This window comes from Macrosteles quadrilineatus, unplaced genomic scaffold, assembly GCF_028750875.1.
Source record: "Macrosteles quadrilineatus isolate MER2022 unplaced genomic scaffold, UCM_ALF_1.0 Scaffold_9__3_contigs__length_116548681, whole genome shotgun sequence".
Classification (NCBI taxonomy): domain Eukaryota; kingdom Metazoa; phylum Arthropoda; class Insecta; order Hemiptera; family Cicadellidae; genus Macrosteles; species Macrosteles quadrilineatus.
In genome coordinates, this window is record NW_026542602.1 from 13,881,872 (window position 1) to 13,903,872 (window position 22,001).

At 33.7% G+C, this 22,001-nt stretch overlaps 1 protein-coding gene across 1 annotated transcript; it reads left to right on the top strand.

The window, feature by feature from the left end:
- The first annotated feature begins 17,236 nt into the window (after positions 1-17,236).
- Positions 17,237-18,787, top strand: LOC129003254 (uncharacterized protein K02A2.6-like). The gene has a single exon (XM_054431548.1). The coding sequence runs from the start codon at positions 17,237-17,239 to the stop codon at positions 18,785-18,787; it is 1,551 nt and encodes a 516-aa protein (XP_054287523.1).
- Positions 18,788-22,001: the final 3,214 nt, after the last annotated feature.

Below are 22,001 nucleotides of genomic sequence, written 5' to 3' on the forward strand. Positions count from 1 at the left end.
ATTATAAAATCTTAAAAAAATTTTCAATTTTGTCCCATAAGATTAACATTATGAGCTACCTTCTTCTTCTTTTTATTTGTTTACATTTTACGACCTGCAATTTTGTCGTTTACTTGAGACAAAGAGAACGACTACTCTTTCATCCATAGAGTAACAGTCATACCGTATTCACATTATAACTCTACAATTTCTAGGATAGTAATGTATTTACGAAAATACTGTCAGGAGTTAACAAATGATCTACAAAAATGTATCGCAATTGATTGAAAAATAAATATTTACATGTTTATTCTACAGGCTACGTTGATGCGTTTCTTCAGTAGGCTGTGCTATATAATAAGTACGACGCGACGGTAAACGATGCCGTGGGTGAAAGTCTACTATTGTTTCCTAACTTGCTAAAAGTTAAGTGTTATCTTTGACTAATTAATATTAGAAGGGAGTATGTTTTATCTATTATATTAGATAAGATTTCACTATCCAATAATCAACGGTTTTAGTTATTTTCGTTCTGGTTGTTCTAAATTAAATTTCAGTGAGGCCTCGCATCGGTGGCTTTATCTGTTCAGTCAGTCATTCAAATGTTGTCCCAAAATATTTAGATAAGTTACTGTACTTTCATATTACTTTATATAACATAAGTACTAAGACTTTTTATCAAATAAGGTTTTTTTTCATTTAATATATCTTTTTTTCATCGGTCGTCTGCAGTTCACTCGCTAACTAAGACAGAATCAGAAATGCTGCCTTAAGTTAAGTTTAGTTTTAGAACATACTCCTCAAGGTTTAGTGCATTCTGCTATTGATAATAAGACGGCAACCTAAGTAGGTTTTACAAGTTTGTGAATAAAATCCTATCCATTTAAATTACGTCGGTAAGTAATGCAATCAAACTGCATTTTAGATTCAACTCAAACCTCGTCCATTAAGTTAAGGTTAACCTAGAACAAGTAGACTCAGTTCTGTTCTGATGAAGAGCGGATGAAACTCAGCCAATGGACACAAGAATAGGCAATAGGAAGGAGCTTTCCCGAATTTGGTCTGAATAAGTGACACATTTTAGTGAGTTTAATATTGAACTCTCAGTCGACTATGTGCCAATAACTGAGCTTATGGACCCTGGTGAAGTGAAATGCTTATGAAATGCTGGGTGCAGTGTAAACAACTGGTACACACCTGAACTCTCTGCCTTTAAGAACTTTATCCTAGGTATCAGTGACTTATGCAAGAGTAACCCACAATTGCTGCCCTACCTTCGTGATCTCAGGAAGCAGTATCGTTTGAAGGTAAGGGAGGCGAAGCAATTTGCTACTGCTACTGCCATTGCTACATCTCCAAATGCATGCAAGGCTGCCTGGAACTACATCAATAGGCATAAAACCCCCACTACTGTTCCTGCTAAAGACTTTTGCACTGCTGATGAGTTTAATTCATATTTTCTTGAGTCTGTTGATGAATTAATCCTCTCTTGTAAACCTGATCCATCTGTTCCTTATGATTGCCTTAATTCTGTTCCATTTGTTCCCACCAATTTTTCATGGACACCTGTTACTGTTGATAAGCTGCTTAGAGTAGTCAGTAGCTTTAAATCCTCTAAGAGTCAAGATTTTTATAACATGTCTGTTGAGCTTTTAAAAAGATGTATCTATGTAGTTGCGCCAATCATTGTAGATATTGTAAATAAATTTTTGAGAGAAGGAGTCTTTCCTAAAGGCTCTGAAGATTAGTAGGACTGTACCTGTGTACAAAAAGGGACCAAAGGACAGTACTGTAAGTTACAGACCAATATCTATCATCCCCATCTTTGGTAAGGTGCTTGAAGCAGTCATGTTAGAGCAGCTGTACAGCTACTTTGAGAGGCATCGCCTTATTGTGCCCGCTCAATTTGGCTTCCAAAAAGGAAAGTCCACCGTTCAGGCTGTGGACTGTCTTGTTCAAGAAATCTTAAATGGTCTAGAGATTAGAAATTCTACTTCTGTTATAATGTGTGACCTATCCCGCGCTTTTGACTGTGTGTCACATAGTCTCCTGTTGTCAAAGCTCGAAAGGTACGGGGTACGAGGCGATGCTCTCTCATTGATTAAATCTTATCTTGAAGGGAGGTCTCAAGTTGTGACTTGGAATGGTAACTCTTCCAATCCTCTGATGGTGAACAATGGAGTCCCGCAAGGGTCTATTATGGGTCCCTTCCTTTTTGTAATCTCAATCAATGACTTGTATCACAGTGTTGCAGGCAATGTCCTGCTATATGCAGATGATACAACTCTCTTTTCTAGTCACTCAGATTTTTCTGTATCTAAAGTTGCTGTGCAGGAATTATTAGATGTAGCTTCTATCTGGTTTCGCAACAATAAATTATGCCTGAACCAAGCCAAAACTCAAAACATCACTTTCAGTCTTTCTAGGGAACTGAGGGAAGAAAACACTGTAAAGCTGCTGGGCTTCACCCTTGACCCTCAGCTTGATTGGAACGATCATATTGAAATCCTGTGTGGTAAGCTAAGTCGTGTAATCCATTTGCTCAGACGGTTGAAGGCTGACATGCCATTTGAATTTGTTCGACTTGCGTACTTTGCTTTTTTCCATGCTCACATTCTGTATGGCACTAGGCTCTGGGGTCACTCCCCTGGAGTGCAAAAAGTACTCAAACTACAGAAGAAAGCTGTCAGGGTCTTGTGTGGAGTCCATCAGCTTGAGCATTGTAAACCTCTGCTTGTTCAGCATGGTATAATGCCTGTACACAATGTATTTATTTACCAATGCCTGTTAGAGATTAAGAACAATGAATCAGCTTTTCCATTGGTTAATAATGTTCATCATTATAGCACTAGGAACAATGAAAATATTTTTAGAGATAGAGTTAGACTAGATTTAACTCTCAACTGCTTTCCTGTTGCAGGAATAAGGTTCTACAATGCCTTACCCATAACTGTAAGACAACTCTTACCGAACAAGTTTGCGACCACACTAAAAGCTTGGATGCTTGCCAATCCATTCTATTCCATTAAAGAGTTTTGGAATGCACAGCTTGTTACTATTGGGTTGAACCCACAGTAGTCCAGTAGAGGTATTACAAAAATGTAAATTTATTTATTTTTCTCTGCCTTGCATGGCTTGCAGCATGTGGTTTTCATTTTATTTGTATTTTTAGTTGCATGCATTGCTTTGCGTGTTTTTGAGATCCTGCATGTGTTTTTTTTTTCAGCTTTTAATTTAATTTTGTCAGTCAAGAATGCTAGAAGAAGCTTGGCATGTTATTTATTATTTATTGTATTGTTGACGTAGCCTATTGTCCTGTATATGAACTGAATGGCCAAATAAATCATTTGAATTTGAACCCTTCATCAAGTATTGAACACTAAATACTGTAGGTCAATAAGTGGGAACCAACTGCTTGAAAGAGCTAGCCCACTTATAATAATGCTGCTAAGGGCCTATAACAAAAGGACTACGCTTATATAACCAAGAAGTGAAGATCAAGACGTAAAATCGAGCAGACATAAAATTGGGCTCACAGGTCTTCATCGAATATACCAAGGCAGTGGAAGAATGGTGAGACAGACAATCAGAATGCTGAGGTAGATAATCTTAACTTCAAAATATAGCCTAAACAGTATAAACTTTTGAAGGAAGGCGGTGAAGCGAGGAAGTGCTGTGTCATGTAAAGTTGTTTTGTGTAAAGTGTGTCTGTTGACATTAATTGCCTAGGCCGTGTTGCCTATGGACTGTCAAGTGTTTTGTTAAAATCTGTGTCTAATGATGTCACAGTACTATGTTTATTTGTTCATACAACAATCTGTGTTTAATGTGTTTTTCACCGTCAAAGAATGTAGGCCTTAATATAACCCTAACTTACTTAAATAGACCTAAAGTAATGTAGCCTATCACTTTCTTTTAGCTACTAGATCTGTGTCCTTATAGTAGGCCTACTTAGATTAAGTTACCGGTACCCATCTTCAGGGGAACAGTTTCGCAGAGAACCTAGCCTACGATAATTTATCAGATGAAATATTTTTGTTTTTAACTTAATATAGGCCTACCCAATATGCGATAACTTATCGTAATCGGTTCACTTTTAGGCGACACAACTTATCGTACCTATTTATCACGTAGGCCAAGGCCTATTTCAATATTGAACAATTTATGCCTAAGATCTTTTTTTTTAAGGAGACTCTTTATACTGTGTAGCTTACTTTTTAGTTTATAATAGGCCTAATAACTAAGGTAACATTTCTAAAAATCAACATGAATCTTTTGTGTATGATTTGTTAAAGAGATAAATTTTTAAATACATAAGTTAGGCTACGGTAAGTTAACTTTGATCTTTTTCATGAGTTTATAAAAATGTAGGCTACCTATCTTACCTACTGGGTAAGTTACAGTTCCGCAGAGAACCAACAATAACTTACTTATTTTATCAGATGAATAACTACTTATCGGTTTGATTTTAACTTAACTTAATATCGTAGGCATAGGCCTATTGAATTTAAGTTCATCATACATTTACCATATGATATAAATAAAAAAAAATAACGTTTAAAAATCCCACTCCCCAGAGCCATAGGTAAGTTACACCTACCGAGGTAACCAAAAAGTAAAGAAGCATTTTATTGTTTTATCCTTGGTTGTTTTGTTATTAGGTAGGCCTAGACCTATTTGTTTTGTTTCTTTTTGGGTACACTTCCATATCTGTTGGCACAAACAACCGAATGAGTAATATCGATCGATGTATCGAATTAAACAATCGAATAATCAATATTACTCATTCGGTTGTTTGTGCCAAAGATATGAAACTGCACCCTTTCTTTTTAATAGGCCTAACTTATAATTTATTTTTTGTCAATTGTAAGTTAGTCATAGACAGTAGTTTAGCCTAATTTCTTAAATATGAACAAAAACCGTACCAACCATAAATCAATTTGATGTTTAGCGACATTCATTGGAAAAAAAGAATTTTTTGTAATCGGAAAATTGAATCGGATAAATATTGATATGAATTGTTAAGATTAAATGTATTTAACTTACTCATCCGATAAAATATTTGGCAAATATTTAGTATGTCTACATTGAGAAACAATGTACTTTTTAGATGTTTACTTACAGTATTTTTCACGCTGATTCCAAAAATGCAAACCGTTTTTGTCGGAAAGATTCCTAAGTGGATGTTAAACGAAGGCTAAAATTACGAATCTGAGGTTCATTTCGTGGTTCGGATGGTAATATGGCGTGGTCTGGACGGGTCCGAATGTGAGCTGAGGACTGTGTGAGCAAAGCAAACAGCTGTTTATACTTGATTCAATGCGGAATTAAATCAATTTGTTTTGAAACTAAATAATCAGCTCTTAGTTAGGCATGTGGGGAAGGTAGGTTGGGTTTTATGCGAATTTGTGACTGTATTAAGTGTTTTGAATATGCCCGACCGGGATTTGAACCAGGGACTCTAGCGGTGAACTCCGATCACTTAGCCACTACACCACGGCCACTTCTTATCACGTATTGTAACGAAAGCCATTACGAATACGAGAATCTAGGTCTCGTAATCGTAAGATACCGGTAACATTTCCCAAAAATTGTCTTGCTCGGTATAACTTTTACCAAACGAAATTCGACTGACTACAACAGTTCCTACAGATTTAATCATTTATTGATCTCATAGGCCTATCTATCAATGAAGTGAAAAATTGGAATATTTTAAAGAAAATGTCAAGAGGGGTTCACCAGTTAATTAATAATTAAAAAAGTAAGCCATAGATAAGTTAGGCATACACCCAATGTTATCGTAGGCTAACTTAAGTTAAATACTTTTTTTAATTTTTCTTTACTTATGCTAAAACAAATAGTTGGCAACCATATGACACAAAAATAACATTGATTGTGAAAGGCCTACAATAAACAACACTCTACAAATTAAACAAATTAAAACTATTTTTTTTTTTTACTCATGTGTTAATTTAGTTAAAGTTTTTTCATTTTCTCTGTCAATGGTTACTATCTTTTTTAGGCTTGGATTTTATAAGAATAAAGTGTGAATAAGATAAAAAGTTAGTTTGTCTCTATAAAAATTTACCAATTTAATATTCAATATCTGGTCAGATCTGGATGCCAGATACGATCAGATCTGGATGCCAGATACGATCAGATCTGGATGCCAGATACGATCAGATCTGTGATGCCAGATCTGAACTAATTCCATATCTGGTTAGATATGGGTGCCAGATCTGGAATATGTCCAGATATGTCATCCCAGATCTGGCCAGATATAGGAATCCAGATCTGGGACCAGTCCACTTTTCCATAAAGGTTACTATAGTTCGGCCGCTTAGAAAACGACCTGCGCGCTAATGCTAAACCAATGCTGGAGGAGGTCGCTTTCTAAGTGGCCAAACTATAACACCATTTTATGGCATCAAACTATTGAATATTATTCATAAGAATTCCGAATTAACCACAATACTCAAATTGTCATTCGCGATAGACCTAGGGTACTCTTGCATTACTTGCTCTAGCTTTTATAATTAACATTATTTATTCAATTTATGATAGGGCCAGGGGCCATCACATAAGGTTTAAAATCTTTTAAATTTTATGTTTTTTATAATTTGTATGGTTGATATAGGGGATAGAGTGTTACTGTTATTCAGTGCTCGATTTGGGGGGAATGCAGTGGAACGGAGTTCCGGTACCTCTCTTTCAGAAAGATAAAAATATTTGCATAAATAGGTAGCCTACCTACATAAATAGATATTTCATTTGACTTCAGTTAAAAAAGGTAGCCTTAAAAAAAACTTGAAATGAGTGATGAACGGTTTGCTGAATATAAGAAATAATGGTATAAATATTAATAATTCTCTCAATGCACCGTAACAACGTGGTTACAACGAGGTTCTTACCAAAAAGTTTGCCGAAATCTTTAAAATTTGAATTCAGGGGATTTTGCGGGTAATCAAGACTTTATTCCAGCTAATTCCGGGGATTACCACCGGATTTTGCGGGTAAAATGAGCAAGTTGTTTTGGCAACGCTGGTCATCACTGCCACTGTGCGGCGGGCCGCAGAGGGTTAAGGGGCACCAAAGACTAAAGACAGATTATATTTGGTAGCCTACATGGAATTGTCTTCGTTCATTCTCATATACGCGACTTCAGAGCGTACTCCTAGTACTACCAGGTTTTGACACTAAAAACGATGGTGAACTATAACTGCTAATTGAGGGTCTTATAATATTTTGCTTAAGAAGGTCATCTATAATTTCTTTCATTTCTGCACACCTGGGAGGAGATAATGGATAAGGCTTTTGATTAACAATCTCACTATTTTTTAAATTAATCTTATATTCAAAATCTAATGCCCTTCCTATCTTGTCTGTAAATACATCAGAATACCTTTGCATTATATTCAAAATTTGCGGCCTAACTTCATCTACTCCTATGTTCAAGGAATTATTAACATCACAAGAATACACTAGATTGGCATTAACTTTGTTGAGAGAAATCTTAATATTTGGTAAAAAGGCAAAGTAACACTGATTTTGACTTAAATTCATAATTAATTGGGTCTCTCTAATAAAGCCACTACCTAAAATCATTTTAAAGTGTATGTTCGGTGATACATGAAACTTTACGTTCCAAGCGAAACGGTTGACCTTGACTTTAACTACGCATGTTTCAGTGACTCTTATCTCTGAGCTATTTGCCGCCCTACAAGAAATTTCCTGATTCACTACTCGCTTAGCTAACTTTCTCCTTTGTAACATTAGAAACATATTTTTACTTAGTAAATTAATATTACAACCAGAATCTAACAGAGCATTTTCACATAAGTAATTATCAAATTTAACAAATAACTTTGGCAATTCCCCACTGTCATATGTACATTTTAAAATTTTATTAATATCAAAACATTCTAGTTTCTTTACAATACGATATTGTTGCCTTTTAAACTTAATACGTTCTTTTCTCGTGATCGGTGTTTCATTCATTGTCGAACTATCACAATAACGGGGAGACAGATAACGGGGAAAGTTTAATCTTGGACTGTTCTTATTATCAACTGTTCTTGTTATCGGACTGTTCTTATTTACACTCCCTACATTAAACTCTCCCCACTTTATTCGTTTTTTGTTTTCCTATAACAATTCCTAGCTATATGTCCTGGTCGATTACAATTGTAACACGTTATAACTTTACTAACATTATTTACCTGGAAGCCCTTGTGATTTACCTCTTTTTTCTTATCATCTCTAACAAAATTATTGTAGTTTACATTCTGAGACATAATACACAGCTCGTCTAAATCCTTAAATGTGCGTGGGTTACTGCTGAAAACCAAATTGGCCCTATCTCTTTTATTTATTCCCATTTTTATGAACTCAACAATTTCCCTTTCACTGTAATTACATTGAAAAATCTTTGCATGAATCTTAACACTATTTACATAGTTTGGCAGAGCCTCATCATCAAATTGAGGACGATTTACAAACTTTCTAATCAAGCTATCCCTTAAACTTAATGGCATAAAACATCTCATTAATTCTGAATGTAAATCAGCGATAGCTTTGTTCCTATTTTAAATTAACTTGTTATGTAATGCTCCTGACGTTCTGTACACAAACATCTCAACTATTGCCCGATCAGACATTTCTGTTTCCTCTTTTATTTTATACATTAGTTTTAGAAATTCAATGAAATCACCACAGTGTAAGCCATCAGTTGATTTGAAATCCTTAAAATATGCTTCCAGTGGATTTGGTAATTTGCGGAAAACCTTAGTATCAGTAGGTGGAATATTTAAGTTACTTGGAGGTACATTTACAGAGTTTAAGTTACTTGGTGGTACATCTACAGAATTCAAATTCTCGCTTATGCTAACAGCCACACGTGACTCATCTCTCGTAAATACATCATCCAGCAATTCTTCTTCCTCTATATTAGATTCACTAATCCTACGAACAGCATTTTCTTTTACACTAACATCAATATTTAATTTGCTTAAGGATTCTGACATAGCCCTAATCTTATCCATTAGTTCTTTACACGTATTTCTCTGAGATTCATCTAATTTAAATTTAAGAATTATATTTAACCTATTGCGAGAATGTTCTATTTCATTTTCATTTCTACATACATCGATTGGCCTGCTTGTTTCAGTCAGATCAGCTACAGATTCTTGACACTGTCCTATTTTTAACTCTAATATTTCTAGTTCTGAATTAACACTAATTTTTCCCACTAGATTTTCAGCTAAAGCGGGAATATTTTCCCTAATACATTGCCTGAGTTTCTTTCGTAAAGTGTTTACCGTTGTACTTCCTTCACAAACAATATTTCTTACTTTTAATTCGTACAGTAATTCTTCTTTTGTTAAGAGATCAACTTTAATACTAGCTATTTTTATTTCACGTAAAACAAAACAATGTTTCCAAAGAACTTTATCACAGTAGCAGCAGAGTTGCGCATAATATATGTATGTACCAAATTTTAAATTTACCTTTTTATATAAAATCATTACATACATTATTTAATTTGTAACTACTGTGATTAGTTCAGGAAAATTATTAATACACATTATTAAGACTGCTTTATTTTTAACACAAACTATTGAATAAAACACTTAAACCTAATAGAGCACCTAATAGAGCAAGGAAAACTTGCCCAGAACGTGAACCCTAGAAATGAAATACCCATTTTGTATACTTTTTTTTATAAATTAATTCAACAATAAAGAATAAATCAGCTTTAAGATTTTGTCAAGAATGTAGAGAAGTTGTTTAAAGTGTTTAAAACAAATAACTAATGCTAAGTATTACCTCCAAATGAGGGCTGCATTTGTCGCACGTCCGTCTTCGTCGGGAGTCTACCAGCAAAAGCGATCGAGCAGCCTCGACGGCCACCGCGTTTGTTTAAACCCGAAATCGGGATTCCCGGCGACCCCGGCTGACTATTAGCCAGTACATAGTTTTAATTTTTTTTAAATAATTTTTTATATATATCGAAATATGGTACAAAGGAAAGTACCAAACACCAATATGGGAATTTCTATTAACATGGCTTGATTTCCATTTAACTATGTCCTTCAAGTTGTCATTTTCATTTCCTATTTAAATAACATTAATATCAATAAGTAGTTAGGTTTACCGCCAGAGGGAAGGGAATAAGGTGTGTTTTTTTATTAAAAGAGTGATAGCTTAGCATGAAATAAACACATTTTCCTAGATAGATTAAACTATTTCCACAGAAAAGCAACCAAAAGTAGCTGATTTGTTCTCCGTAAGAATAAAATACCCCCGCCGCAGCAAACCTGCAGACTAAGCGAATTTCCATTTGCCTGATTGGATTTACACTAAAATGTCTACTTACAAATTTAACATTTATTTCCTATTAAAATATAATTAGTTTAACAGGTACTTAGGTTTGCTGCATCAGGGAGGGTAAAACTGCTTTTTTTTGTAAAATGTTAATAGTTAGTAAGAAATAAAAACATTTTCCAAATTTGATCAAAATATGTTCGTAAACAAGCAAACTACAACAGTTTACTTGTTCTCAATAAGAATAACATGGGAATTAAAAATTTACATTTTTTTTGAATTTTCTCCGTAACCATTAGGCGCATAGTAACACTTCTATATACTAAATTATTTGTTTTTTTAAGCTCTACAAAATGGTTTGGAAAGATTTTGCAAAATTTTATGTTTTTTGGGTCAAAAATGGGAAAAACCTATTTTTACCCCATAAAACCCCCCGTAAACCCCCGTTCCCATAGCCCGATCATGCTGGTTCGCGAACTCGTTCAAGTTTATCCTGCCTTACACCTTCAAACCAAATTTTATCAAAATCGGACAAAAATTACTCAAGTTATCGTGCGGATGGACATATATATATATATATATATCTATATACAGGGTGATCAACTCAAGGAGGCCACCATTGGGATATCGGAAACGGTAAGAATTAGAGAAAACTTTAAATGGGGGACATTCCTTTATTTTTTGTGGCAGTTAAAAAAATGATTTTATTTTTTCGAAATTCAGCCGCCATTTTCCAAAATGGCGGCCAACTTTGAAATTTCTTATGGAACACCCTATATTTTATCATTTTTTCGGATAGAACAGGCAATTTAAAAACTTTTTTATTCTTGACATTTTTTCAATAACCCACTCGTTTAGGAGTTACAGCCTATGGAAAAATGACTTCCGGTGTACATTTTACATCATGTAGCTCCTAAACAAATAGGTTTATAGCGAAAATGCGAAAAGTAAATGATTAAAATAACTCTTAAAATTACATCCACATTCCAAAAAGACCAAAAAATACACAGTTTTCCACTTTTCAAATTTGCCGCCATTTTTTAAATAATAAAATTAATAGTTTTTAACGATTTTTTGGTCTTTTTGGAATGTGGATGCAATTTTAAGACTTATTTGAATCATTTACTTTTCGCATTTTCGCTATAAACCTATTTGTTTAGGAGCTACATGATGTAAAATGTACACCGGAAGTCATTTTTCCATAGGCTGTAACTCCTAAACGAGTGGGTTTATTGAAAAAATGTCAAGAATAAAAAAGTTTTTAAATTGCCTGTTCTATCCGAAAACATGATAAAATATAGGGTGTTCCATAAGAAATTTCAAAGTTGGCCGCCATTTTGGAAAATGGCGGCTGAATTTCGAAAAAATAAAATCATTTTTTTAACTGCCACAAAAAATAAAGGAATGTCCCCCATTTAAAGTTTTCTCTAATTCTTACCGTTTCCGATATCCCAATGGTGGCCTCCTTGAGTTGATCACCCTGTATATATATATCTATATATAGATATATAAAAATTTGAACGAATGGTGTTTTTGGCCTCTGGGGACATCAAAATGAAAAAGTAAATCGGTCCCGGGCCTAGGTCTTACCATGAGACCTACGGTAATAGCTACTTCCCTATAGGGAAATTCGCTAAAAACTTTCTGATATGATGGTAAAAATGAGAAAAATTAACTTTTACCGTATACAAACCCCATACCACCCTGTTCCCATAGTTCAATCATGCTGGTTGGCGAGGTCATTCGAATGACCGTAGGTTTGAACGTTGTACAAAATGTTATGAACATTTTATAATTTGGACCCTAGTTATCGTGCTATTGGACACACACACATAAGACACACGGTAGTTTCTACATAAGAAATTCGCTAAAATTTACGGAAAGGTCTTTATGGATGTAAACTCAGTGGTAAGGGTAAGCAAAGTAAAAAAAAAACATGCCTCATTTCCAGTACAACGCACAAAAACCCCCACCCATGCTGCAAAACGTCTGAGCAAGCTGTCCACTGTTTACATTACTATACTGCTAACACGCCTTTCCAGCTTAGTCTGTCACCTGCACAAGGCACCGCAATCTAAGGTGCTGATTTAAGGTCTGGGAACCGACTCTTTACACCGATAGTAGTGATCCGACCTGGCTGTTTTCCTCATTATTAAAGTAGAACAATAACTAACTGAAGTCTTAGTGGCTCACATAAACGATCGAAATATAACGGCAATAAAGTGGTATCCAACACCTTGCTCAATACTTTTAACTAACCATGGGAGAATTTAGCTGTTAAATAAATGATTTCCTGGTGCTTAAGGCCATTTTAATCTTAATTTCATTTTTTGTTTAAAGTTAGTTTACAACAAACCCCACCTTTAATTTTTCAAACAACGATACGGTGGTTTTATTATACTTGTACTTAATATTTCATTAAAACACTTGTACTTTTTATTTTTTATTACAACTTTTTGTGTGTTTTACTTTTTACTTGTAGTACTAGGCAACTCAACATAATAATTATGAAATTTTTGTTGTTTATCTAATGTTTTAAATTTACGCCTCACTAGTACAATGTATTTATTAGGACATTTAACTGCATAAATAAATAAAAAAAACAGTTAGATGGAGATCAAACCGGCGACAATCCTGAAATATGCTGCTAGTAAAAATATCTATATAAATAATCACAACCAAAAGTATGCCCTGTGGATTCTAAAATGAATTGGTGGCATTAATCCAAGAAATAAAGGAACGTCTATGCAAATCACATCTGGATGCTGGCACTGGATGGACTTTCTCTTCAATCATTTTATGTAGAAAATAATTTCTTATTTGTAAACTTTAATTTATTCGTTCTCAAATACAACTACTTAATTTTACAACGTCTTACTACTATCCTACAATATACACATCAAGGTTTTCAACAGTCTAGTCCTGTGATTCAAAAGCTTTTGGATAATGTAAAAGGACATAAAGTACCTGTTTTCTTATACATCTTTAAATTTAAAGCGGTCTGATTCAAATTTCAAAGAAAGGGAGAGGCTTATAAACAATAAATGTGATCGTAAAAACAATGTGTTTTTTAGGGATTGGCAAATTATTAGAATTTTTTTTTGTAAATATGGGTAGATTCAGAACTTTTTTTCACACCGTGAATAATTTAAGTTTTTTTTTTATTTAATTTAGGTTTCAAGAATGTAGATCAATGGAAGAGTTAGAATTTTGGATTGTGAGACAAATTGCCTACTTGATTGGCGTTTGGGGGAAAATGTATTTATTGCCCATTTTTTTATCCAAACAGAAATGTAGTTGTTTTGCTTTCAAAACCCATATGGATATAACATTCGCTTATTGGGGATTGATTAGTCAATTAAATACAAATTTCAGCTACTAAATGAATTTTTGTAAAAAAATCATATACAGTACATGCATACTGACAGAGAAAAAGGAATTATTATATAGGCTGGTGTATTACGAAGTTTTTTTTTTGTTTTGACCTGGATAGTAAATTACTTGTCCTTACCCAAAGAAAACAAATCCCGTTCCTATTGTCCGATCATGATGGTTAGGAAAAATGTTTGAATACACATCGATCCATACGATTGTACCAAAGTTCATCCAAATCAAATTAGTTTTACTCAAGTTATCTTGCTAACATACCAAAATAAATAATTTAATAACAAATATATTTAATAGTACATAATTTCATCGTTAAATCTATAATTAAACATATATGTAGATATGAATTTGTATGTATGTGTATTTTAATGTGTGGGTATATATATATATGGTCTGCATTTGATCAGACTTCAAAGCATGTTTGCAGAAGTCTGTTCTCTGTTGTGTTGTGATATCCGCCTTAATTTCCCAACCTCAGGCTGTCATGTGTGGAGCTCAGACACCCTGTGAGTTAATACTAACTAATGTGTTTACGGGCCTTTTTGTATATATAAGCATTGACTATTGAATAAGCTAGAATGGTTTCTTAGAGGTTTGGTTCTTAAGGAAGTGTTATGAACATATGTAGTTGTTACCATAGCAACCAAAATGTTAATCATCAAATGCTGTTTGCTATTCTTTCTGATCTTTAATATAACACAGTTACTTCTATTTCAGCATATTGTCTTTTTATATTCTAATATTCCACTCGAGAGTCATCTCAGTTGGCGACGATTTGGTAAAAAACTATTATCAATTCTTGTTTTATTATATTATTTTCAAGATATTTTATTTTGTTTAACATTTCAACTTAAAATGAATGAAGAACAATTTGAAAGGCTCATGAATGTTTTGGCTGCAGCTCTAGGTAATAAAACTTCAACTCCTCAGATCAATCCTTTTGAACATTTTGATCCAAATAATGATAAATTCAAATCATATTTGGAACGTTTTGAAAATTATTGCAATTTGAAGAACATTAAAGAAGACAAGATGAAAGCTCAACTCCTGTGCTCATCTATTCGTAAGGAACATTACAATAATCTGACAACTCTTTTAGGCCCAGACAATCCTGTAAAAGACCTTAATTTTTCGAAATTAATCGAACATTTCACAGTGATATTGTCACCTACAGTATCTCATATTGTTGCACAACACTATTTCCTCAGTGTTTCACAACAGTTGCATCAATCTATCTCTGATTTTGTCACAGTCCTGAAAGGTAACCTGAATGATTGTAATTTTTACACTTCTTGCAATGAATGTGAAAGTAAAATTTCAATTGCTGACAAATTTCTCCGCCCTCAATTTATTAGAGGACTAAAAGACAATTGGATACGTGAACAACTTCTACAAGACACTAATCTCAACAGTTTTGACTCACTCCTCAAGAAAGCAATTGCCCTAGAAGCTTCCCGCTATGAATCAAATAAAATTTGTAATCCTGTCACACAACCATCAAGTGAAAATGCAGATACACACAAAATTGATAGGCATTCAAGGTCTAAAACAAAGGAATATCAAAGTTTCAAGCAATTTAAGACACACAAATATGATGACCGCGGTTCCAATAGATCTCAATCACAACATTTCCGTAACAAAAGCTTAAAAAGACACGTTGACTACAAAGCTTTGGGTATTGATGGACTTTGTTTCAAATGTGGTCGATCAAACCATCAGTCTAATGAATGCAAAATTAATCGGAACAATCTTAAATGCACTTCCTGTGGAAAACAAGGCCACGTATCAAAAGTGTGTATAACGTCCTTACTAAAGAGCTCTAAAACAAACACACTGTTGTCTCACTACACAGAAGATGAATCCAGTCACCCAGATGAGTATGGAATCACACAAATCAACGATGTGGAAGATCTTTACATAGTAGGACCAGACTCAGACAAATACATGGTTAGTCACTATCAACAACAAGCCTCAGACATTTGAAGTAGACTCTGGTGCACGATTTTCCTTAATCTCAGAAACGGACTTTGATAAACTTGGACTTAAAGTGCCACTTCAACCAACTCCTATCTCATTTCGCTCCTACTCTGATCATATAATACAACCTAAAGGTAAAGTAACTGTCTCAGTCTCTTACAATAAAAAATCACTAAATACTGATTTATTTATAGTACCTGCTGGTCATTCTGCTTTGTTAGGACGAATTTGGATTCGTGGACTTGGAATTGAACTCAGTGAGGTAGACAACAGAAAGCAATCACCGATGAATACAGTTGATGTTAATTTAGTTCCGTCTCTGGAGGATACACTCGAAAAATACTCAGAAATTTTCGAAGAAAGAATCGGATGTGTTCCCAATGTTGAAGTCAAACTCCAACTCAGAGATAATGAAAAACCAGTATTTACTAGGGAACGTGATGTTCCGTTTGCATTACGAGAGAGAGTAGAAAAGGAACTTACAACCCTCGAGTCTCAAGGAATCATAACTCCAGTCGCATCAAGTGATTGGGGGTCACCATTGGTTGTTATCCCAAAGCAAGATGGAGGAGTCAGACTATGCGTAGATTACAAGTGTGGGGTTAATTCAAAACTTGTCTCATCTAACCACCCCATTCGACGCATTGATGATGTCCTACATAGTCTCCGCGGATCAAGATACTTCTGTAAGTTGGATCTTCATAAGGCTTATTTGCATCTAAAAGTCGATGAAGAGGGAAGTAAGATTCAAACAATATCAACCCATAAAGGAATGTTCAACATGAATCGTCTCAGTTTTGGAATAAAAACAGCCCCTTCTGAGTTTAATCGAATTTTGTCACAACTGTTAAACGGATTATCAAAGGTAGAAGCATACTTTGATGATATCATTTGTCACGGAGAAACTCTCGAAGAGTGTATGAAGAACCATATTGCATGTTTGGAATGTCTCAAGAAGAATGATCTACATCTTAACAGAACAAAATGTGTTTTCTTCAAGGAAAGTATTAATTACCTTGGACATGTGGTGTCATTCAATAAGATTCAAAAATGCCCTAAAAAGGTTGAAGCAGTTACTCAGATGCCTCGCCCTCGAAATGTTGATGAGTTAAGACGCTTTCTTGGCTTACTTACATACTATGCAAAATTCATTCCTGACTTCTCTTCAAAAACACATCCGCTACGATGTTTGCTTCGAAAAGGAGAAAAATTCTTTTGGTCAGCTGCTGCTGAAGCCTCATTTCTGAATCTGAAATCTGAACTTTGTAGTGATACAGTTCTTATTCCTTTCGACCCATCAAAACCAGTTATTCTCACAACAGATGCTAGCCCAACTGGAATTGCTGCAATACTCAGTCATGATATCGATGGTCAAGAAAGACCAATTGCATATGCATCCAGAGCATTGACCCAGGCTGAAACCAATTACAGCCAACTTGATAGAGAAGCTCTAGCAATCATCTACGCAGTCACCCATTTTTACAATTACGTTTTTGGTAAAAAATTTACTCTTGTCACCGATAATGAACCATTGTCACATATCTTTCATCCAGGACGTGCCCTGCCACGAATGACATCATATCGCTTATTGCGTTATTCTTCATTCCTCAGTGGTCTTGACTATACAGTTCGATGCAAGAAAGGGAAAGAAAATGAAAACGTGGATTGTTTGTCTCGAAGCCCAGTTCAATCATCAATTTCATCTGAACTAACATTCGACAAAGAAATAAACACAATCAATGCAGAAACCTTACTTCAAATCTCCAGCACAGTGATAACCGCAGACACGATCAAAGAAGAAACAGCAAAAGACCCGGAGCTTCAAGTTCTTTTGCATGAACTGAAAAATAGTCGCAAAGATAGCCCTTACATGATCTCAGACAACATACTTTTCCGATCAGATCGAGTCGTAATTCCCAAACGTCTTCAAAATCCCATTCTAAATGAGCTCCATGAATCACACCTCGGAATTACTAAAATGAAACAGCTTGCTAGAAGATATGTATATTGGGAAGGTATGGACAAACAAATAGAAAGACTAGTGAAAAGCTGTGAAGCTTGTGCTAAAGTTCGTCACAATCCACCAAAGGCTCCGGTACATCCGTGGGATCAGCCCGATGATAACTGGGAAAGAGTGCATATTGATTATGCCGGTCCATTGGATGGAAATTATTTCCTCATGTGTGTAGATGCAAAATCAAAGTGGACAGAAGTTCGCATTCTTCGAAATGCTCCTTCTTCAGCAACGACGATGGCACTACTTGAAAACATTTTCTCGGTTCATGGGTACCCCTCGTTATTAGTCTCGGACAATGCCACTATATTCAAAAGTGAGGAATTTATCAACTACTGTAAAGAACGTGGGATTTTCCAAAAATTTACTGCTCCTAATCATCCTGCAACAAATGGCCTGGCGGAACGAAACATACAAACTTTAAAGAGAAGACTTATTGCTGCTGCCGATGATCCAACCCCAATTACCACAAAACTACAAAACATTATGTTCAGATATCGGGCAACACCTTTGGCATCAGGCAAGACTCCAGCAGAGTTGTATTTGAACAGGAAGATTCGGATTAGACTTGACACACTTCTCCCTAACCCAAAGGCAAAGCTTCCATCAAAATCGATTGCTCCTCTTCGCGTCCGCTCTCTTAAAGTGGGGGAGAGAGTTCAGACAAGAGTTCACCTGGGAAATAAAGACATATGGCAGTTTGGTACAGTCAAGAGAAAATTAGGCCAATACCATTACATTGTTGAATTGGATTCTGGACGAAGTTTAAAACGACACATAAATCAATTGATTTCGACTCTTGTATCCAAGAAGAAAGTTACATTTACAACACAAAACAAACAAGATAGTTCTGTTGTTCCAAGAAGGATTCCTATTATAGACTGTCAAGCACCACCACAAGATATCCATCCAGAGTCTGAACCAAATACAAACAATCCAACAGAACTAGACGGCACTCTAAGGGAAGAAAATCTAGACAGACCTCAAGCCACAGAACAAAAAGAAAACAAATTAACTCGTCCTTCCAGACAGCGCAAGATTCCGTCCTATCTTATGGACTTTGCTCTCCAGCGATTAAGTGGGGGAGAATGTTATGAACATATGTAGTTGTTACCATAACAACCAAAATGTTAATCATCAAATGCTGTTTGCTATTCTTTCTGATCTTTAATATAACACAGTTACTTCTATTTCAGCATATTGTCTTTTTATATTCTAATATTCCACTCGAAAGTCATCTCAGGAAGTAGCTTGATATTTAATAATTTACATTTATTTAGTGCAATGGAAAGTAAATAAATAATATATGAAATTAAAACATAATTTTATAAGATATTGTGAAACCTTGCCCTTATTTGTAATACAAATTTCAATACCGGTACAATAATAATAGATTGTATAACAACAATCAATATTATATAATATGCAATATATTGTGACATAATTAAGAACGTTTTTAATGTTATTTAACGATTCATCGTAACGATGGTAATGGCTTTTTGCAGCAGATAAATTATTACTTTTAGTTATGTGTCAACATAATAAAACTCATGTGTATGTTTATATCTATACTAAATAGTATGATTAATCATTTTAATAACTGGATATAACATCATGATGATCGCACGATGTGATACCGCAATTCCCATGGAAGGTATTAAAATAAGCCACAATGTAAAATTTAGCACAATTTAGAAATAATAAGATTTAACTTTTGCAATGCAACGTTCAGTTAACCATTCATATCCATTTAGTGTGACTCATGTTTTAAATATAATTTTGAAAGGTTTTTGTCCATTAAAAACTATGGTGTTTTTTTATAGCATCAAGTTTCTAGCATGACAATTTGAACTAATTTTTCAGACACATTAATACAAAATGTGGCATAAACAATAAACATACATTATACGAACACGTTTTATTATCTTTTATTTTTTTCGAAAAAGAAATAAAATCCTTGAAAACTACTATTAAACTAAATATGATAATAATATTTTATATTTTATATAATAATTATATATTATTTTATTTATGACAATAATGATTTATAAGGATACATTTTAAACCTGATATCTTACGTAACGTAAAATATGTATGCATACATCATTTCCTAACATTATAAGTTTCTAATGTAATGTTTTAATTTAAGAAAGAGAAGTCAAATGGATCATATTTTTGATTTAGCATGTAAGGACAATTTAAGCACCCCGTTACTTGATAAGAAATAAAATATTGTTATAATGGTATTATGTAAAGCTAGCTATTAGCAGTTCATTTTAGTCATGGTGTTTATGCACTCCAGTATATAGACCAAGCATTTTAAAAGCAAAAGAAAATCTTTGTTTGTCAAAAGCATATTGATAATGATCACGCGACTATGTTCCAAATAAAAATTTATAATTTTTAAGATTTTCTGAAATGAAATTTTCTACGTGTAATGTAAACTGGACTAACTAGTCGTTTTAGTCTTAAAAGCCTCAAAGTATGATGTCATTTAGGTTCATAATCCATCCACATAAATTTTGTTATGTGTATATAAAATCGTGCATTTGATATATATAAATATGACTATTGAATTTGTTCACACAGATATTTTACGTATACAGTAATTAAATCTGCGACCAAATGGAGTATATCAAAAGTGCACTTCACTGACAATGAAACCTTTTGAATCAATTTATACTAATTTTCAGGCACTATTTGGACTTTAACGAATTATGTAATTACTAGACCACGTCAAACAACATTATTTTATTAAAGAGAGCAGGAAATACAATTAAAAAGATTACATATAAACTACAGGTAAACACATTTTATCACAGTAAAGTCATCAACAGAATGAGCCTAAAAGGATTTATCATTTTCATTAAAGATCATAAAGTACGATTCTTAAATCCTACCCAATTAGGTCAAAGTATACTTGGTTATAAGAATGCACTGTATATAGAATTTGATTGGTATTGATATTTTGAAGGTAATCAATATACATTTTTAAATTGTAAATTACTATATAATGAGCACAAAGAAAATGAGTGGTAAGTGAATTTCAAAGTACAAGGAAAATATAAATAAATGCTCAAATGGTAATGATTTCCCGTATCTTGTTTGAACTATATCTCTTAATGAGAACTTGAGTTTTAGTATTGTGTTACAGAATCACATATAAACAAATGTAAAACAACCTAGTACTTTTAACCCCCACTTATTTTTTACGTCACGTTTTGAAACGCGTCAAAACTAACACATTTCACAATCAGAGGACGTAATGAAGATCAATGCTTTGATATCGGTTATCTCTGTGTACCTATATTTGTGAACAGCTTTGCCAATATTTCTCCTACACCTACGAAACAACGTTTGTTTTTATATTATCTAGACACTCACAGGAAATTTATTTCATGAAAGTAATGTATACACACTTTACTATGTTTTTTTTGTTATATATGCTTTGCTGTAACACGCATCTATTTACACTTTACCAATGACTGTATGGTTTAAAGATATTAAATTGGTGAAGGAGATGCATAACAATCATGATTACAAGCAATCTTAAATTTAACAAAATTCAGTTACTGTTGGATGTTGTTTTGTTAATTAATAATTTGCTGCTCCTAAAACACGTTTATATTGTATAAACGCATGTATACAATTTTATGTGAAAAATAATTTATTATTTCAAACTCAATTATGCGATGGCGTTTTGTATACTACCTAATAGTTTTGTAAAAATGCAATTTAATCTAAAGCAAATTATTAAAATAAGATCTTTATTACACTATTTAAAAATAATATATAAAATATGAAAATAATTATGATCAGCAACTACACTAATTTGTAGTTAATAAAAAGAACACCATATCAATGGACTACTAAATTCCCAAATTTAAGGAAAACACTTGAAAACATGGTGAGAACTTTGAAGTTTGAATATGGTGGTAAATTAACTAGTTTTTATGGTTTAACTCCTACATTTTTTAAAATCACAAATTATATACTTTAAGGGAAAATTGGTGTGTAACCCTATACAAAATTTTCAAATAAAAAAAAACAGGAATACAATATTTAAAATCCTTAAGAATCGATAAGTTTTATTATTTATTTTAATGTTGTTTTCATACAAAGATTTACGAAACGACGCATGTTATGAGCCCTGTGTACATTTAATGACTACTATTTTCAGTGAACACTAGATTTGCGTGCAAAGCAATGACGATTTGTAACTCTACTAATTATAAATCCACACTTTATTAGTTGTAAGGCTGAATAAGATTATTTATTTATGGAACGAGAAAATATTTTTATTTTCTTTAGTATGAAACTT